This window comes from Hipposideros armiger, unplaced genomic scaffold, assembly GCF_001890085.2.
Source record: "Hipposideros armiger isolate ML-2016 unplaced genomic scaffold, ASM189008v1 scaffold_488, whole genome shotgun sequence".
Classification (NCBI taxonomy): Eukaryota; Metazoa; Chordata; class Mammalia; order Chiroptera; family Hipposideridae; genus Hipposideros; species Hipposideros armiger.
The window spans coordinates 35,764-55,396 of record NW_017731838.1 but is presented as its reverse complement, the minus strand read 5'-3'; the positions used below and the strand labels follow the sequence as shown (position 1 = coordinate 55,396).

The 19,633-nt window shown below is 39.2% G+C and overlaps 1 protein-coding gene across 1 annotated transcript in view; it reads left to right on the top strand.

Moving 5' to 3' along the window:
* The window catches only part of ACSL1 (acyl-CoA synthetase long chain family member 1), a 38,779-nt gene that overhangs the window by 8,809 nt on the left and 10,337 nt on the right, over window positions 1-19,633 (top strand). The window contains exons 3-11 of the mRNA XM_019667178.1: window positions 1,777-1,878; window positions 5,663-5,762; window positions 5,976-6,154; window positions 9,869-9,901; window positions 10,042-10,093; window positions 10,626-10,699; window positions 13,072-13,149; window positions 13,221-13,298; window positions 14,850-15,015. Of these exons, the coding sequence (XP_019522723.1) occupies window positions 1,786-1,878; window positions 5,663-5,762; window positions 5,976-6,154; window positions 9,869-9,901; window positions 10,042-10,093; window positions 10,626-10,699; window positions 13,072-13,149; window positions 13,221-13,298; window positions 14,850-15,015 (853 nt within the window). The 5' untranslated portion in view covers window positions 1,777-1,785. The remainder of the gene's footprint in view (window positions 1-1,776; window positions 1,879-5,662; window positions 5,763-5,975; window positions 6,155-9,868; window positions 9,902-10,041; window positions 10,094-10,625; window positions 10,700-13,071; window positions 13,150-13,220; window positions 13,299-14,849; window positions 15,016-19,633) is intronic.

The window sequence follows — 19,633 nt, the reverse complement described above, 5'->3', positions numbered from 1 at the left end:
CTCTCTCTCTCTCTCTCTCTCTCTCTCTCTCTCTCTCTCTCTCTCTCTCGGCAAAACAGCATGGCATACCTTGCTTGTAGAAGGAATGAAGAGCTGTAGCCCAGATGACTAGAGGGATTTTGCCGTCTTTATTTTGCCTTACTAGAGCCAAATAATAGTGTCCAAATAGTAGTTTTCAAGATTCCCTCACTTTCACATGTGGTATAAAAACAGTTGATGTGTGTTGGACATATAACATTGTGTCTTAGGGCCTCACAGAATCCTCAGTGCTTTCTGGATCACTTCTGTCATGTTACGCACAGTCGTGTATTCCCACATTACTTCTCTTGTATGTCAGGTGGGCGAGAGAAGACATGTTCGTTGCAGATGGGGTTTTGCAAAGTAGATTGCAACTGGGGTTTCTGAAGGTGTTAATCTATGGATTCTACATTTTAATCAGAGGCCGGTGAAGCTAAAACCTGGACTTACCTGAAGCCAACTTCAGATTTGTACATTTAAATCATTTTTTTTTCTCACTACCCCAGTGATTCTGACCTTTTGGGGGCTAGCATGCCCTTTGAGGTGTTTTGAAGAAAGTATGGATCCTCTTTGTAGAGATATAAATGCATGTATATTATCCCAGTAAACGCTGTAAACCACTGCAGGCATTTCCCAGGCTCCCATCCCTAATGCGAGCAAGAGTTGTGAAACAGTCCATGGGGTATGAGAGGAACAAGCAGCTAATGCTATTCTTGCTGTCACCTCCCCAGCAGCTCTCGCTCCCATAGGCAGAGGGAGGGGTGGCATTATGTGCCAGAACCAACAGGGTTCTGGGGCAGGAATAGGTGTGGCTTTATCTCCTACGTGTGTGTGGGTGGGAATCAAAAGTGCTCTTGAGAATCCATCAACTGAGAATAAAGAAAAGAATTCCGAATTTTAAGATTTACAAAGTGCTTTTTTGTTAATTTGGTGGTAGGAATGGGGAAAGGGCATAGAGGCAAGTATATAGTTCTGCCTAATTTTTAGAAATCTATCTATTTTACTTCATTGTAATAATAGTATGCATTTTTGTATTTAGTTATTTTACTTAAAATCATTACAGATATTCTAAGTTTGACGTGGTTTTCATAATGGTAACATTTGCTAGCTCTATGGCATTTTCTCAGAGGTTTACCATCATGCACTTAACCACCCAGCCATTGGTCTTTTATCCATTGAGTTTTGTGGCTTTAGATAATTTTGAAATGTGTATCTTTGTACATAAAAAAATTAAAAACCTCCCTCTAAGATTGAATTCTTTTCTAAGAATAACTTCTTAAGAATGGAATTGGAGAGCCTAATGATAAGAACTTGTTTCCTATTTTCTTTAAAAGTCTCCCCAAAACTTGCTGTTTCTGTGTTTATACCAAATGACCAGTTTTGGATGCTTTGCTTCTCATTATAAATACAAACAAATAAAAATTTTGTGTCCCTGTATTACTTTTATAATTTTATAAGATTCTGTAAAACTGAGGTATAAAATAGAACTGGGTGAGAAACGCTGACATACTGTCATTGTGACCAGCAGTTGTTGCTTTGCAGGAGGAATCGTGTGATCAGTTCTCTTAAGAGTGAGTTCTGGTGAATAACACCTTGTGATGTACAAAAAATGTGTAACTGAGGAAATACCTGTTGGCTTCTGTGCTCCTCCTCTGTGCAGAGCTGCCTCTCGGCTGTGACATTAGACTCAGCTGGCACGCAGTTAGCTCTGCCCTTGAGTCAGGACTGACGCTGTTCCTGGTTTTCCCCCCACTTTAGGTTGCGGAAATGGCAGAGTGTGTGGGCTCGGCGCTGATCCACAAGGGCTTCAAGATGTCCCCCAATCAGTACATTGGCATCTTTGCTCAGAACAGACCTGAGGTATTAACCGTGAGGCACCTACTGTCCACCGTTTGTTAAGTTCTCAAATAGAGCCAATTAGGGTTCACACCTGTCTCAGCTGAAGGCCAAATTTTGTGGTCTGCTTTCTACTGACAACATGGCTTTATGTTACTCCTTAGAAAGTTGCACATGAAAACCCAAACCAGCACCTGCTTAGCCTTAGGTGGAAACAACAAAAAGAAATCGCTTTTTTTTTAATTATTGGTTTTGTTTTTTCAAACCAACTCCCCAGACAAAATCCTTACAACAGATCGCTAACAAAAAAGCCTTCTATTTCAGGGTGACCTCTGTGATTAGAAAAATAGCATTAATGAATTACAGAGAAACTGGGATACAGTTTTGTCAATAGCAAACTCTCATCTTTCCTTTCTGAAAGGTATGAGTTTTCCCTCTGATCAAAAAAAGTTACAAAGTTTAAAATACCACGGACAGTGGGCAGAGTGCCTCACCTTGAGCTGAACTTAATTTAGACACATAGCCTGTCCTTTAGTTCTCTAGGCCCAGGCATGGTGCTTCTATAACCCATTGTATTAAAGTAAATTTAAATGAGAAGCTCTTTTGGAGATATGGCTTATAGTGCTAGTAAATACATTCATGGCATAGCTGGCTTGGAAAAGTTGAAGCACCTAGCATGAACAAATTTTTAGACCTACTTGTGTCCAAAAGATATGTTGGCTCAATTCCTGTGCTACTGACTGTTTTATAAATTAGAATAGTTGCTTAGAGTTTTATGTCCTGGTATGGGAAAAGCAGCATTTTCCACAGCTGGACCATGACTAAGCTCATGGAATTTAGTTTCTTTCGTTTGACCTGAAACCCCTTCGAAGGAACACACCCAGAATTTTGTGTGAGTGGAATTTTATAATGAATCTATAATTAGAACACAGATCCCTTACTTCATTCCAATATTTATGAGTTAGTTCAGCAAATGTTTATTGAGCACCTACTATATGCCAGGCACTGTGCAAGGCACCAAAGTACAACAACGACTTAGATCCTCTTCGTGAGATACTGCATAAAGAAAGACAGCCCCATAAGTTGATGCTTTCTCCATAACATGCTAAGTGTGGACAGAGGGCAAGAGAATTATGGGAGCTCAGTCAAAGAGGACTTCCTGGAGGTGGCAGCTGAGTGGAGTCTTGATGGAAGTGAGAGTGGGGAAGCGAAGGGAATGCTGTCATCAAGCAGCATGCCTNCATGAAGAATAACTTCTTTATTTTAGAAAGTGGCATGTTGTAATTAATAATTATATTTGGATTCATGGCTTGTAGGTATTAGAAAGTTTCTGCTAAGGTAGAGAAGACTGTGTATTGATAAGAATGTATGATTGAGTGATATTTACTGCAGAAACTTATTAGCAGTTTAACTCAAAAGTTAAACACACATGTGTAGCACATAGTAGATACTGAAAGAATATATATAAATGTATAAACATAGAAAAATGCCTGGAAGGGACCCCCAAATTGATAATAGGGGCTAGTCATTTTTTTCCTTGATATACTTCTGTGTTATTAAAAAATTGTAAGCTATATAAATGATAAGTTGGAAGGGAGGAAAAAGAGCACGTGGAAGGAGGAGTGAAGAAGTCTAATTTAAAAAAAAAAAACTGAGGAAGAAAAGGAATCCATCAAAACGTATCTGGCAGTCATTACCTTAAGGGCCTCCATGATGCTGCTTCTCCTGGAATACATCCCGTTTCCCCATCAGCGCTGCCTGCACAGCCTGCCTGCTCTTTGAGACCTAGCCCTTTGCCTCTTCTTCATGAAGCCTTTCCTGTCTCCTCTCGTCAAACCTCAAGCCAGAAACCATCTCTCCCGCTCTTGAACAGCCCTTTTTGTGGTACCAGAAGTCTGTGTATCATAGTCTCATTTCCCCAAGAAAGTGTTTTCTGACCGTTGCAAATGTGAAGGCCCCTGTCTGATATTATAAAAAAATAAAAAATTGTAGGCTCTGGCATCATAGTAGTTGAGCTTTCATTCATCAGTCTCTAAAGAATGCTTGGCATTCCTGTGGCTATCTGGACCCCTTGCAGTGTCTCTGTGGCCCCAGAGGGTACAGCAGCCCACAGGTGGAGAATGACCAGCCCTTAAGATGAGTCCCACTACTGGCGAGGAGCTCTGGTCCGTGGCAGGCGTGCTTACTATGGATGAAGGCAGCGTAGAGAAGGGTACACAGCAATAGCAAGTCTGCACACCCATAAGTGCTCCACATCACACGGGTACAGGCATGTCTGCACACCATGTGTCTTGGAGCTGATGACTGTAACTGTTAGATGCTACATGAGAAACTGAAGTTCCTAACAGTGCAGTTGGCAAAGAGATAAATGAGTGGAAATAATCTCAAAAAATATATAGTCAGATACACTTTAACAAAAAAAGAATGTAGATAACATTACGGAAGTGAAACTGAATGCTGTGTCATTTCCACAAGAGCTGACACAAACTGGGCCTCTGGGCCCCAGCCTGTCCTTCAGTTTATGCAACGAATACTCCCCGAGCAGCTACCCCACAGGGTTCCCCTGGAGGACCGGAGGCGTGTACTTCAGGCTTTTTATTTTTAATGCTTTCTTTGGACATGCTCATCTGTGCATCTGTCTTTTTCCACAGGGCAGCGATGGTGCTCGCAGATCCACGCTACTTGACAGTGACGAGCCCTTGACATATTTCTACGAGGACGTCAAAACCTTATACGAAAGTTTCCAGAGGGGCATACACGTGTCAAGTAAGCATCGTACTGAATTTGTGTGGCTAGCGCTTAATGGATTTCATTCAGCAGTGGTATTTCTTCAGAAAGGCATATTTGCTCACAACTTTCGCCACCTTAGTATGATTCAAGTCTCCCTGTCTCGTCCCATAAGCTCTCCAGGGTGAGTCCCAAAGCTCACTGGTCCCTCTAGATCGATGTTCTTCATGGCACAGGGGGTTCCATGGTCAAATATGTGTTCATCGTGTCGTGTATTTCATGGAGAGTCACACGTACATTAGCTCATTATGGGCTCCCACTTTTCCTGCAGGCAAGAGACTTGTTGAATTGGGCCTGAGCCAACAATTTTCAGACTTATTGACCAGGAGACTCGTATCTCGAGAAATAGACACTGACCTCCCAAGGAGGCAGTGTTCCATCAGGGACCCTTTGGACATGCTGGCTCATGGGACTACCCTTAATCACCAGCGGTGGCATCAGAGACCCTGTGACATGGGCACTGTCTTCCTTTCCAGCCCCGCTCCCTGCAGGCTCCAGGTGTACTCCCCTCAAGGCACACTGACCTTGCAAAGCCACGACCCCGCTGCTCTCTCTCTCTCTTAACTCTGTGTACTCTCCCCTATCATAACGCCTCTTCTGTCCACCCGCAGCCCAGGGTGCTTGACATATTCTTCCTAATCGTGTAAAACTCAGATTGCCTTTTACCTTTCCTATAAAAGCTTCCTGGTCCATCANTATTGTGCTGCTCTTGTAAAGGGCAAGCTCAGTTCCCTCCCCCACAACGGTGGCTGTCTGGGCTTGAGTCACTGTCGTGCCTTGTTAATTATCTTTTCATATTTACCTCAGTTGTTCAGGTAAATTGCACTTCCCTTTTAAGAAGAGGACAAGTGTTTTGTTCTCATTGTGAATCTCTCCTGGTGCCTGGCATATAGCAGGAGGTGTACAAATGTTAATTTTGCTGCATCTACTGTTTCCACTTTAGAACTAGAGTGTTGGTCTCCTTGTAGTGGTTCCGTGATGACATCCTGTTTTCTCTCTCCAACCTTCACTGTTTGCTTAGTGGGTGATCATTGAACAGGGATGCTTTGCTTATTCAATGGTGGTCGTCCCTCTGTATGACACCCTTGGAGCCGAAGCAATCACCTACGTAGTCAACAAAGGTACGTCTGTGGGCTTTGGAACTCGGCCTCATTATCAGTGAGGTTCGGTGACTTGACATTTGCTTATATTTGATTTGATAGGGATTTTATATTTAAATGTACATCTTCCTTTCTCTTTAAGGTAATATTTAAAATAACCTGGTGTCAGACATTATACGGTCAAGCTCTTACTATCCCAGAGCGCATTCCTCACTTGTATCTCTTCGTTTCCAGCCGAACTCTCTCTGGTTTTTGTTGACAAGCCCGAGAAGGCCAACACGCTATTAGAAGGTGTAGAAAATAAGTTAACGCCAGGCCTCAAAATCATCGTTATCATGGACTCCTATGGCACTGATCTGTTGGAGCGAGGCAAGAAGTGTGGGGTGGAAATCCTCAGCATGAAGGCAATGGAGGTGAGTGCCTCTGCCCCGCCCACTTCTGGAGGGTCTCCTGGAGGTCACTTTAGTTCAAACTGGTATTCAATGCAACCATGCAGTCCCACCTCTGGCCTGTCATCTCGCAGCCCATGAAAGAGAGAGAGCAGAAACTGCTGTCTCACTGCTGGAAAGAATTCTACTTGCATACCAAGAGTGCCTCCCATCTCACAGAGAGGCCTCTCATGAAGCTGTTGCGATACGCATGTATTTATTCTAGAGCATTGACAAGCCATGCCAATAAATGCCAGAAATGTGAATTTCAGCTGCAGGCGAGATTTACATTTGTGTGTCCCTTTTTAGGCTTTAATGCCTTTTACTTACTGATGTGTCTCTGAAACGGAGCCAGGTGTGGGCATGGACGTCTGCCTCCGTATTCTTTTTCTCAGGTTGCTTTTGTAGAGTCCTGGTGAATTTCCAGCACAGATGTTTGATTTGGTTTATATTCATATTAAATTTCTTCAGATACACATTCATCACAACTTTAAAGGTCATCCTGCTAGGAAAACGAGTGTGGCCCATATTTCAGTTGGTTGTTCGACATCAGCCTGTGTAAGAAGCTGACTTTCCCTGTTGGCCTTAGGTTAGAGTTCATTCCAAAGGAGCTGGCAGGAGGGGGGTCTTGTGTACATACCACAGGCAGTAATAGGCTCCATAGAGTAAGTCATTCTCTTTCTGACAATGTTTATAAGTCGTTTCCTGGAACTGTTATGAATAGCGTTTTTTTATTTACAGTTCTCCTTCTATAAAGAATTTGAAGCTACAAATAAGGGCCTATAAAACCTTTCCTGGGGAACTTCGTAGTCAGAGGGAAATTGTCATTTGTCATGACAGAGCCTTCTGCCTCATGTGCGCACACACAGAAACACAGAACATGGGTCCACAAGTGCTAACAGGTGTGCTGTGTTGTTAATCTGGGTTTTTAGCTACAATATCTTTTTACCTAGCATTTCCTCCATTTTATTTATTTTTTTACTTGTAACCCCTTTTCACAATAATTTAATTTCTTTTCCCCTTATCTTTCCTCCTTCTCCCTGACCACCACTCCCAACACAAACACACAACACAGGATTTTTTTTCTGTCTTTTTTGACTGCTGTATAATAAAGAAGTAATTTTAAGATTAAAAAATTTAGATGAGTGACTGCAGATTGTAATACAAGTTTATTAAAATCTTTATTTATGAAAGACATTGTTTTATACTCCCCTGTGTAATATGGTTCATATTTTGTTTTTAAAAGTTTTGTAAGCAAAAGATTGTTTTTAAGAAATGGATTGTTTCAGCCTTGTAAAAAACCTATATTTGTTGTAAAATTGTTAGGTATATTTCCAGTTGACCCCTCACATCTCTGTTGATTTCACTGTTGTTGTCTTATCTTTTTTTTTTTAAAGTATAGCTGGTATGCAATATTATATTAGTTTCAGGTGTACAATATAGTGATCCAACATTTTTATACCATACAGTATGAGGTATACCACTAATTCTAGTAATCATCTCTGTCACTGTGCAAACTTATTTAAAATTAGCTTTATGGTTGATCATGTGATCAAGTTTACATTACTGTACTGTATATTTATACAGGATCAAAAATAGAAACATTGATATTTGGAATTTTTACATTATTTTCAATATTTTACTATGAAAATTTTCAAACATACAAACAAATTGAAAGAATTGTACAGTAGACTGCCATATAGCCACCAAGAGTCTACAACTAACATTTTTTTTTTTTAAGATTTTATTCGGGAATTGGGGGAGGGGAACAGACAAGTTGCTGTCGTTTTGTTCTTCAGTCTAGTTGTGGATGACATTACTTCACTGGCCCATGTTGGTATTATCATTGCGCTCTTCCTGGGTGAGGCAGATCAGTCGCCAGCCTCTGGACGGCCATTCACAGCAGCTCTTGGCAGCTCACACCGACTGCCAGCCACTCACCCTGGCTGCGAGCCACACACAGTAGCTTATGGCAGCCCACTGCAGCAGGGGCTGCATGCAGCCTACACCATCGTCAGCAACTCATGACAGCCCAACTCCAGGTCAAGCTATTGTTCACCATCTTAGCTGTAGAGGGCAGTGTCACTGGCCCTCATGTGGGATCTGAACCGGGGCCCTGCTGCTTAGAGCTGGCGTCCCAAGCCAGCTCTTAACCAACACACTACTCAGCGAGCCCCTACAACTAACATTTTAGTATATTTGCTTTATCACATATTAATCTATCATTCTATCCCTCTACTCATCCATGAGTCTGTCTTTTATTTAATGCCTTCTCAGTAGGTTGCATATTTTATCACCTCAAATATTGCAGCATGCTAATCATTAATTCGAATTCAGGTTTTCTTCTATGTATGATTCTCCTTTTTTTGGCATTTTTGGAACCTAAAGATAGCGACTTGTTTATTTTTATGATTCTTGAACTTTTTCCTAAACGATGACTTAAGACAGGCTTCAGGCAAGTGAAACTTTCTTGGCAAATAGTGCACTAATTTGGATAATGTTGTTCCCAATAAATTGAAAGCTAAATTGCATATCACTGTTGCTTTATTTTATTTCATTTCAATTTTGGAAGAATTAGAGATCTCAAGAATTTTGAGATAGATGTCAGAATTTTGAATAGATGAGTGGGAATTTAGATCTGATAAAGATTATTTTTTTAAAAATTGGTGGAACTCTCATTGCTCTAGCTCTTAGCTGACTTCAATTTGGACATCAGTGTTCCTATTTTTAACTAGTGGTCATATATATATATATATATATATATATATATTTAATTTAAAATGTGATTAAGATTAAAAACTGTTTAGAACTGTATGCTGGGCAGAAACTCACTGAGCCCCGAGCACATCCATCTAATTTCCACTTAATTCTAGGCATGCTCACTCCATTACTCACTCAAGCTGTTCAATTTTAATAGGAAAAGAATATAAATAGTTCATTTAAAAATTAATAGATATTAAAGCAGTCACGGAGACTGCCTTCATATAGTAAGCTGAACAACATCAGAATGAGCCGTTGGTAGTATGTGGGAGCCAGGTGCTGGGAAATGCAGCACCTCAGAAATGAATCTGTGATTCTTAACTTTCATGTCCATTCAAAAGTGGCCCTAGATCTTCTATTGTGGCCTGTTTTATAATTGGAGTTTCCCAGTCCTTTCGCTGCTCCATGTGGGGAGTACTGATATTTGAGCCTCTAAAATGGCTAGCATTTAAATCTGACAGACGGATCCTTCTCTCCAGATTGAAGATGTTAGTTATACAGAATGAGGTGGTCGTACATCACGTTATGCTCTGACTTGGGGAGGGTGCCGAGCGTCTGCAGGTGTTTGATGATTGTTAAGAGCTGGTCTTTGTTCAAGGCCTTAATAGGAAGTGGGAATGGGGGCAAGACATATGTTATAAAAGACTGTGATTCCTGTCTTTTGAATAAATCCTGTTCCGGCCAGCCCCAATACCATTATATAGTTCTGCATTCAAGAGAAGACAACTGGAAAACAGCTTCTTAGAGCAATGGATACATTTTTTTGGTTTGGGTTCATTTAAGTTGCCATTGTTTATTTAATTGGAAATGTATGCTGTGTTTGAGCCAGCTTTTAGTGAACCCCACAGTAAAGTCAGCTTGAAGTGACTTGATGTGACCTTATTATTTACATTTAGACAATGTTTCCATTTAAGATTTTTTTTTTCTTTCCTAATTAAGGACCTGGGAAGAGCCAACAGACGAAAGCCCAAGGTAAGCACCCTGCCACAGCCCTCTGTGTAGTTTCCAATATCTCGTCATTCTCGGAAACACGTAGAGATCTTGGGTGATACCTTATAGCTTACACTTCTCTATTCTCATTTATTCCTCCTTTTTTATTTAATGTGCTATAGCCTCCAACACCTGAAGATCTTGCAGTAATTTGTTTCACAAGTGGAACTACAGGTAAGCTTTGCAATGGAATTGCTTCTAAGTGGTATCCGGAAGTGTATACTTCCTGTCCCCTTTTTGGGGTCACTTATTAATGAACTATAAATGGACAGAAAGTAGAAGAGATGGAAGTGGTTCAAGCACTGTCTTCTTGTTACTCTTTGAGACATTCTTAGAATGTGAAAGTGCCGTGCATTTCCTCAAACTTTTATTGAAGATGATGCTTCATCCAACTTCCTGAGACAGACTGTATCAGTGATTTACAGAAATATAAAAATTCCTGGTTTTTCTTCACTTATTGCCACACACCTTCTAAAACTTGCCCATATGAATAAAAATTGTTTAGGATAATAAGGTTCATTTAAAGAATTGAAGACTGTTCAGGAATTTAATGTTATTCAACATTTGGCTTTCTTAGGTGTATGTACCTAACGCTAGAGGCATTTGAGGCCCTAATTATACAGGGTATCTGGGCTTGCTTAATTTCTGTCATTCTTGGATGGAGTTTCTGTCCTCTAACATTATTCTGGTTATACGTGTTTCTCAGGCAACCCCAAAGGAGCAATGATCACTCATCGAAATATAGTGAGTGATTGTTCAGCTTTTGTGAAAATGACACAGGTAAGCTTTTGGCATATTGTCATCTTTCTTCGTATTCACTGGACGGCATTAGGCCTCAAGAATGAAAGTGGTAGAGGCAGCCCCACCATGCCAAGTCCATACTGCATTTGGAACACTCTGTGAAATACAGAGAAGGTCTGAACTTTAATGTGGTTCACTCAAATAGTTTTCATTGTGGACCTAATCTCCCACTTCTGTTTATGACCGTTAAGTGAATTGACAGCAATTATTACAACTTTTATACTATAAAACTTTATTTGGAGACTGCCCTATAAATGTTCCCAGGAAAGGGCAGAGGAGAAATGACTTTCTTGTGCTTTTATCTACTGTTTCAGTGTATTAAAAATAATTTATTTAAGTTGACAATGAAATGTTAAATGATGCTGAAGGTTTTTGAATTATTATTATTTACTATGGTCGATTTGACTTCCATTTTATAAGAAGGATTAAAGCCTCAAAATTCAGTTGATTTCTAGTCTGCTTGGGCTGCCATAACAAACTAGTACAGACTGAGTGGCTTAAACACTAGACATTTATTTTTTCCGAGTTCTGGGGGCCAGAAGTCCATGATCAAGGTGCCAGCAAATTCAGTTTCTAGTAAGGGCTCTCTTTCTGGCTTGTGGACAGCCACATTCTCCCTATGCCTCATGTGGCCTTTCCTTTGTGTGCACAAGGAGAACAAGAGATGTCCTTGATATATCTTCATCTTCTTACAAGGGCACCAGCCCAGTTGGATCAGGGCCCGACCCTTATGACCTCATTTAACCTTAATTACCTCCCCAAAGACCCTGTCTCCAAATACATTCATGTTGAGTTAGGGCTTCAGCATGTGAATTTGGTGGTGGGGGGCACAATGCAGTCTGTAACACCAAGGGTATATTTCAAATTTGCCTTTTAGAAAGTTACTATTGAACAATGCAATGTCTTTCTCTTGGGCCCTTTGAACTTTCACATAATTTGCTTTTGTAATCTCTGGGATGGCTCTGTTTGTGGCGGGAGCCTGTGCTGATTTTGGAGAATGGGCATCTTTGAAGGTCGATCTCACTTTCACTTATACTCATACTCTCTTAGTCCCAAATACTTTTTTTGGTATATATTTTCTAAGCAGAATTCAATATTTAGTACCTTACCAAAGTGAAATTTTAATTTTCTAATGGGCCTTCCAAGAAAACTTAAAATGCATTAGCGGCTCATTGGGGCAAATGATTACAAAGCTTTGTTTAAAATTAATTATCAGGGTCATTCTCAAATTTGTAAAACTTCCAATCATGCTGGCGCACATTATTTGTTGCACTAAACAAGAAAGTTGAAAAGTATAGCTACTACTGAGTCTGATTCTCATTATATTGTATAACAATTTCCTACAAAGAAGTACCAGTTGGGGTGCATGTCACACTTGAATAAATTAATCTAAGATTATGGCATGTTCAAGCTGTACATCACATGTTTCTGGGGCTGTTGTTTTTCTTCAGGACTGGTGCTTCACCTGTTATCCCATTATTATGAAGGATGGCCCAGCTTTGGGGAGGGGGTGGGCATGGCAAAGAAGTGGATGCATCACCGCCTAGGCAACCTGGCAGTGACTTCATTTTTTAGTTGGTGTGGCAGCAGCTGCTGGTGGCAGCCTCTTTTTCAGCCAGAATTCTTTATGTTAATAACGCAAACATTCCATTCAAACCCTCACTGTTCCTGACCATAAGTAAAGCCTGTTCAGAGCTATGGAATGGAAACCAGATATTTATACTTAATCTAGATGCAGACCTATTATGGTCAGTATTTTACAGAATAACAAATCCCCTGGTGCCAGATCAGAGCTCGCATTAAACCAATTGGTATTTTTCATTGGTAAAGTAGGGATTTATGGTAACGATGTTGATCAAACAAAAAATACTCAAGATCTACTTATTCTATGAATAAATAGAGCTTGAAAATCCAATTTCTCTTCTCTTCTCTCCTTCTTTCCTTTTACAGCATAATATGCTGTCTTACATTGGACTGGATCTTGTATTTCTTACTTTGGGTGGAACTCAGGTTGTTTGGCAGTGGGGTACTATAACTTTGAAATGCTACATGATTAGAGCATATGATCCCTCAACATCCCAAACTGGGCAAAATTTTCCTTATTTTGACTGAAGTCAAAATAAGTTTACTTTGTTGTTAGAAGTGAGTTTACTTTGTTGTTAGAAATGACCTCCACTCTATTTGAATAATGAAAGTCCTGCTTTTCATTTCATTCTTTGGTGAGAAACAGTTACTGGTCGTAAGCAAAAGCTGTTTCTCCTTGGTGTTGAGGTATTATGTGCTCTGAAATAAAGTGGGAAATGAATGGAAATTTTAATGCTTTTCTGCCTTGCTGGTGTCTTTGCTTACAGAATACTGTCAATCCTTCCCCAGATGATACTTTGATCTCTTTCTTGCCTCTTGCCCATATGTTTGAGAGAGTTGTTGAGGTAAGGCATTGAGTTTTGTTTTGCTTGCTTGCTTGTTTTTTTGTGTCCTGCTAAGTCATTGTGTTTTACAGAAAATACTTGGCCTGAATGCCAGTGACACACACATTTCGTTTTTACCACTTGCACACATGTATGAGCAAATGATGCAGGTAAGTTGGATGTGCACATGGTCAGCCCCATATTTAATTCTTTTCTGAGCCCCATTTTAGAAATGGTGCTAATGATGTAAAAGAGTATATATATTTTTCCTGGGTCTGGATACTTGAACTTTAATAATTCATTTTAAAATTAGAAGCTCAAAATTTTGAAGGATATGAATGTGGATGTGACTCCAGAAAGATTAACTGTAAAAGTAGAATTTTTATGAATGCCATTCTATAAAGCCTAATGAGGCCTCTGCTCTGTGAGAAGTCTCTATTTTGGATTGTGCTTGTTCATAGTGCACAAGTTGGCTTAATACTAATTTTTTTCACCAAAATTCTAAGTGACCTTGGAAAAGCAGGATAAGCTTTAGTTGATCTTCACCTGGGCTCCCTGTACCCTACTGTGTGCCTAGTTTAAAAACTGGCCAAGAACCACCTTTATTTTCCTTCTTGGACAATATTGGATTATATACTTATAAGAAAAGCAATTGGCAACATTCATTCATTTAGCAAACATTTTTTGAGCACCAGCCATGTGCCAGGCAGGCCCTGGGCTAAGTATTGGTGACAGAAAGGTGACTAGTAGTGAGTCCATGCTTTGATTGGTTGCTTGCTTCCCTGTGGTATTTACTTACCCCTAAAGGATCAAGGATCATTGGATTCCATCTTCCATCGTTACTCCTGCTTCCTGAACATTTCAGGAGATCTTGTGATTTTATAAAGTGATCTCAAACAAGTTGATAATGGACCATATGTACCTGACTGTAGTTTTGAAAGTGTGTCTGCAAGGCAGGGCACACTGCCCCAAACCTCCTAAGCTTTAATTTTTAAACAATGAACCATGGTGTACCTTTCTCATGGTTTCTGCTTTCAAGCCTGAGACCATTTGTACTTCTGTTGCATCATCTTTTGAATCTCTCTTTCTTTTTAAAATTTAGAAGAGACAGACTATTTGCCAAGCTCATGTGGCTTGCCAGTCCAGTTTGCATCCAACAGGAAAAATGTCATGCAATAGATTATAGCTAAATGACAGGCCACTCTGGCATTAGATGTCCTCATGTCTCAACTGCAACATATTCAGTGGATTTTTAGAAACTTTTAGATTCAAATAAAAGGAAATGAGACTTTAATAAGCCTGGACTGTAAGCATATAGCTAAGTTTTTATTTTGAAAATAAATTAGACCTGAAGTTTGTGGAAGACTAAAAATGTTTGGATTATATAATACCATGTAATTCAGTCAACAGATTATTTATCATGAAGCTAAAATAGCAGAATGTCTATGATCATCATCAAAACCAACATACCCTGGTATCTTGCTAGATCTTTCCTCTTCAGGATGATCAGAGAAATACCACATTTCCATGTTGTACAGTCACCAAAGAATGCAAGAACCTTGTTTTAAAAAGCTACCTACATTTAGGAACTCTAACATTTCTGGAAATAGGAACTTTAAGTTTTCTGAAATGTGAAAACTGAAGTCTTATGTGTCTATGTATGTGTTGTGTAACCCCTGTGGCAATGATACCATGTTGGTTATTTCTGTTTACCTCTCTAGTGTGTGATGCTGTGTCATGGAGCTAAAATAGGATTTTTCCAAGGAGATATCAGGCTGCTTATGGATGACCTCAAGGTACTTCAACCCACTATCTTTCCTGTGGTGCCGAGACTTCTGAACCGGATGTTCGACCGAGTAAGTTCCAAGTGCAGAATTGTGGGACAGAGCACTTGACCTTGAGTCGACGACTCAGGTTTTAATCAGGTTCAGCCAGGTACCTTCTGTGTGACCATGGACAATCCTGTCAGTCTCACAGAACTACAATTTACTCATCTGTAAAACTAGAATGCATTGCTTGATCTCACAGAGTTTTTAAAAAAATTATAAAAGAAAGCACAGGTGAAAACACTTGTAAACTGGAAGGCACAGTGCAGGTATAAGATGGGAGGTCATTTCATTTATATAATAAACTCTTTGACCCTCTTTTTTCTCATCTGTACAATGGACTGTTACCTTCTCCCCCTGCTATCTATCTCATAAAGTTGTTAATTGCATCACATGAAAATAATAACTATGAAATGGTTTTATAAATTGTAAAGCTCTGTGCACATGTTAAATATTACTTACTTAGCCACCTTGAGAGAAGAGACTAAGCCAAACCAGGGACTGAGAGAAGCCAGCCCTTCTGTGTGGGCCACTATAGCATGGACCACACAGCCAGGACAAGATCAGCATGTGGTATGAACAGCCTCCAAAATGAATTTGGACTGGGAGATTTTAATACTGTTTATTTTGAGGCATGGCTTCTGTCATCTGTAAGAACCTACTCATTTTTTTATGGTTCTTTTTTAACAGCTCTTTTGAGATTTAATTCACATTCCATACAATTCACCCATTTAAAGTGTACAATGCAAATTGCCATAAGCTGTGGGTGTGGCAAAACCCCACAGCCAGTCAGCCCGAGGGTCAGTCCCACCCACTAATGTATCAGTAGCAATCAAGGCTCAACTATAACAGGAGGGCACACACAACCCACACAAGGGACACTCCTGGAGCACCCAGAGCATATGATCAGGGAGACTGTGCCAGGGCCCACAGGGCACCTACTATATAAGGCCACTGGGCCAAGACTAGGAAACATAGCAGATCTACCTAACATATAGAAACAAACAGAGAGGCAGCCAAAATGAGGAAACACAGAAATGTATTCCAAGTGAAAGGACAGGAGAAATCTACAGAAAAAGAACTAAATAAAATGGAGGTAAGCAATCTACCGTATACAAAGTTCAAAACAATGGTTATAAGGATGCTCAAGGAACTTAGTGAGAACTTAAACGGAGAGATAGCAAGCATAAAAAAGGACATAAAAACCATAAAAAAGAACCAATCAGAAGTGGAGAATACAGTAACTGAAATGAAAAATGCACTAGATGGAATCACCAGCAGACTAGACGAAGCAGAGGATCAAATCAGCGATTTGGAAGACAAGGTAGCAGAAAACACCAAATCGGAACAGCAAAAGGAAAAGAGAATTTTTAAAAAATGAGGGTAGTTTAAGAGACCTCTGGGACAACATCAAGCGTAATGTTGTTACATTTGCATCATAGTGGTACCAGAAGGAGAAGAGAGAAAGCAAGAGATTGAGAACCTATTTGAAGAAATAATGATTGAAAACTCCCCTAACCTCGAGAAGGAAATAGATATACAAGTATAGGGAGCGCAGAGTCCCAAACTCAGTGAACCGAAACAGGCCCACACCAAGACACATTATAATTAAAATGGCAAAGGTTAAATACAAAGAGACAACCCTGAAAGCAGCAAGAAAAAGGCAACTAGTAACTTATATGGGAGCTCCCATAATATTGTCGGCTGATTTCTCAACAGAAACTTTGGAGACCAGAAGGGATTGGCAAAAAATATTCAACATGATGAAAAGTAAGGACCTACAACCAAGACTACTCTACTCAGCAAGTTTATCATTTAAAATCGAAGGACAGATAAAGAGCTTCCCAGGCAAGAAAAAGCTAAAGGAGTTCATCATCACCAAACCAGTATTACAAGGAATGTTAGAGGCACTTCTTTAAGATGAAAAAAGAAAGGGACCAAAAATATGAATAATAAAATGACAATAACTACATATCTATCAATAATTACTTTCAATATAAATGGATTAAATGCTCTGATCAAAAACATAGGGTTCTCTGAATGGATAAGAAAACAAAACCCTTATGTTTGCTGCCTACAAAAGACTCACTTCAGATTGAAAGACACACACAGATTGAAAGTAAAGGGATGGAAAAACTTATTTCATGAAAATGGAAATGGGAAAAAAAAAAGCTGGAGTAGCAATACTTATATCAGACAAAATAGACTTTAAAACCAAGGCTATAACAAGAGATAAAGAAGGACCTAGTAATCCCACTTCTGGGTATTTTTCCAAAGAAACCCAAAACACTACTTCAAGGGGACACATGCATTCATATGTTCATTGCAGCATTGTTTACAATGGCCAAGATGTGGAGGCAGCCTGGTTGTCCGTTGATGGAAGAATGGATAAAGAGGAGGTGGTGCATAAATAAATACAATGGAATATTGCTCGGCCATGGAAGGAATGGGTTCTTGTCATCTGCAGCAGCATGGATGGGCCTAGAGGGTGTTGTGCTGAGTGGAGTGTCAGACAAAGAAAGACAGATGCAATGTGATTTCGCTTATATGTGGAACCTAAAGAACAAAACAAACAAACAAAACAGAAACAAACTCATAGATACAGAGAACATTTTGATGTTTGCCAGATGGGAAGGAGGTTGAGGGGGTGAGTGAAAAAGGGAGAGGATTAAGAAGTACAAATTGGTTGTTACACAGTAGTCATGGGGATGTAGGGTGTAGCATAAGGAATATAGTCAATAATATTGTAATAACTATGTATGGTGTCAGATGGGTACTAGATCTATAGAGGTGATAGAAGCGGGGGTGTTGGGGGCAGGATGAAAAGATGAAGGGATTAAGAAGTACAAATTGGTACTTACAAAATAGTCATGAGGACATAAAGTAAAGCATAGGGAATATAGTCAATGATATTATAATAACTATGTATAGTGCCAGGTGGGTACTGGACTAGTCAGGGGATCACTTCTTAAATTATATAAATGTCTAACCACTATGCTGTACACCTGAAATTAATATAAAATAATACACAATGTTAATTGTGATTGAAAAATTAAAAGGAGGGGAAAGTGAAAGGAAATAAGAGGTCCAAATTTCCAGGTATAAAGTAAATAAGGCATGGGGATATAATGTACAGCATGGGGAGTATAGTCAATAATATTGTGATAGCGTGGTACAGTGTCAGATGGTTGCTGGACTTATCATGGTGATCACTTCTCCAGGTATATAAATGTTGAATACCTACGGTGTACCCCTGATACTAATATTATATTGTATGTTAGCTATATTTTTAATAAAAATCTTAAAAAGAGAACTCAATAAGGACAACTCAGTAGAAAATTGGGCAAAGAATATGCATAATTAATTCACAAAAGAGGAAATTTAAATAACCAATACACATATGAGAAGATTTTAACAGGAAAACATAGGTTAAACTACATTAAAATTCATAATGAAGTACATTTTATTAAAACATGAGGACTATATTCTTCAAAACAAATAAAACCTGCAGAAGTAATCCAGAGTAAAGGAGACTAAAGATTTGTGACAGTCAAATGCTGTACGTAACCCTGGACTGGACCCTGGACTAGGGAGAAAAATGCTATAAAGGACATTATTAGTGGACAAAATTATGGTTGGCAGGTTAGATAAAAAGTATTGTATGTTATGTTAATTTTCCTGAAGTTGATCATTATACTGGAGTAATGTAAAAGGTGTTCTTATTCTGAGGAAATATACATTGAAATATTTAGGTGTGAAGGGGCATAATACACACAATTTAATCTGAAGTGATTCAGAAAAATACGTATATGTGTATAGGTAGAGAATGATAAATCTAATGAGGCTAAAATGTTAACAATTGGTGAATCTGGTTAAAAGGTATATGAGAGGTCTTTGTAGTCTTTTTCCAACTTTTCTGTAAGTTTGAAAATATTTCCAAATTAAAAACCCAACAACTGCATTCAGATACCATTTTGCACCCATCAGAGTGACAAAAATTTAAGAGTTGGATAATACCAAATGTTGGTGAGGATGTGGGAAATGGGAACTCATCCATTTTGACAAATCCATATTGCAGAAGAATTTCCAATGCTTCCTAATAAAGGTTAAAAATGCACATATCCTGTTACCCAGCAATTGTCCTTTGAGGTAAAAACCCTAAAGAAACTTTTATACATGGGCCATAAAGAGAGATAGACAAGGGCGTTCATTGCCACATCATTTGCACATTTGGTCAAGAGGCTATACCATTAAGCTTGATCTACCACTAACCCATGCTAAGAGTGGCATACCAGAGATTTTAGATGCTGGCTTTTCTGACTTAGGTGCTAAAGTTGCCAAAGACGATAAATAGGCCCTTGTTGAAATCATGCTAGAAATAAAATTACATATTCTGGCAAAAGTTATAGAATTCTCCTTTGCTAGAGATTGGTAAAATCGTACACATAGATGCTAATGCTAAAATTACTTGATGTTGAAAGATGGAAGAATTATGATGCACTCTTTGCTTCCCACTGAACTTGTGAGTTCTTTCAGTGTCTACATTCAAACACGGTGGTTATTCCACACAGTGAAAAAATGGAAAAATCTAAATGTCCACCAGTGGGAGATTGGATAAATAAATTATGTCATTGCAAAAATAAATAAATAAAGTGTACAATGCAAAGGTTTTTAGTACA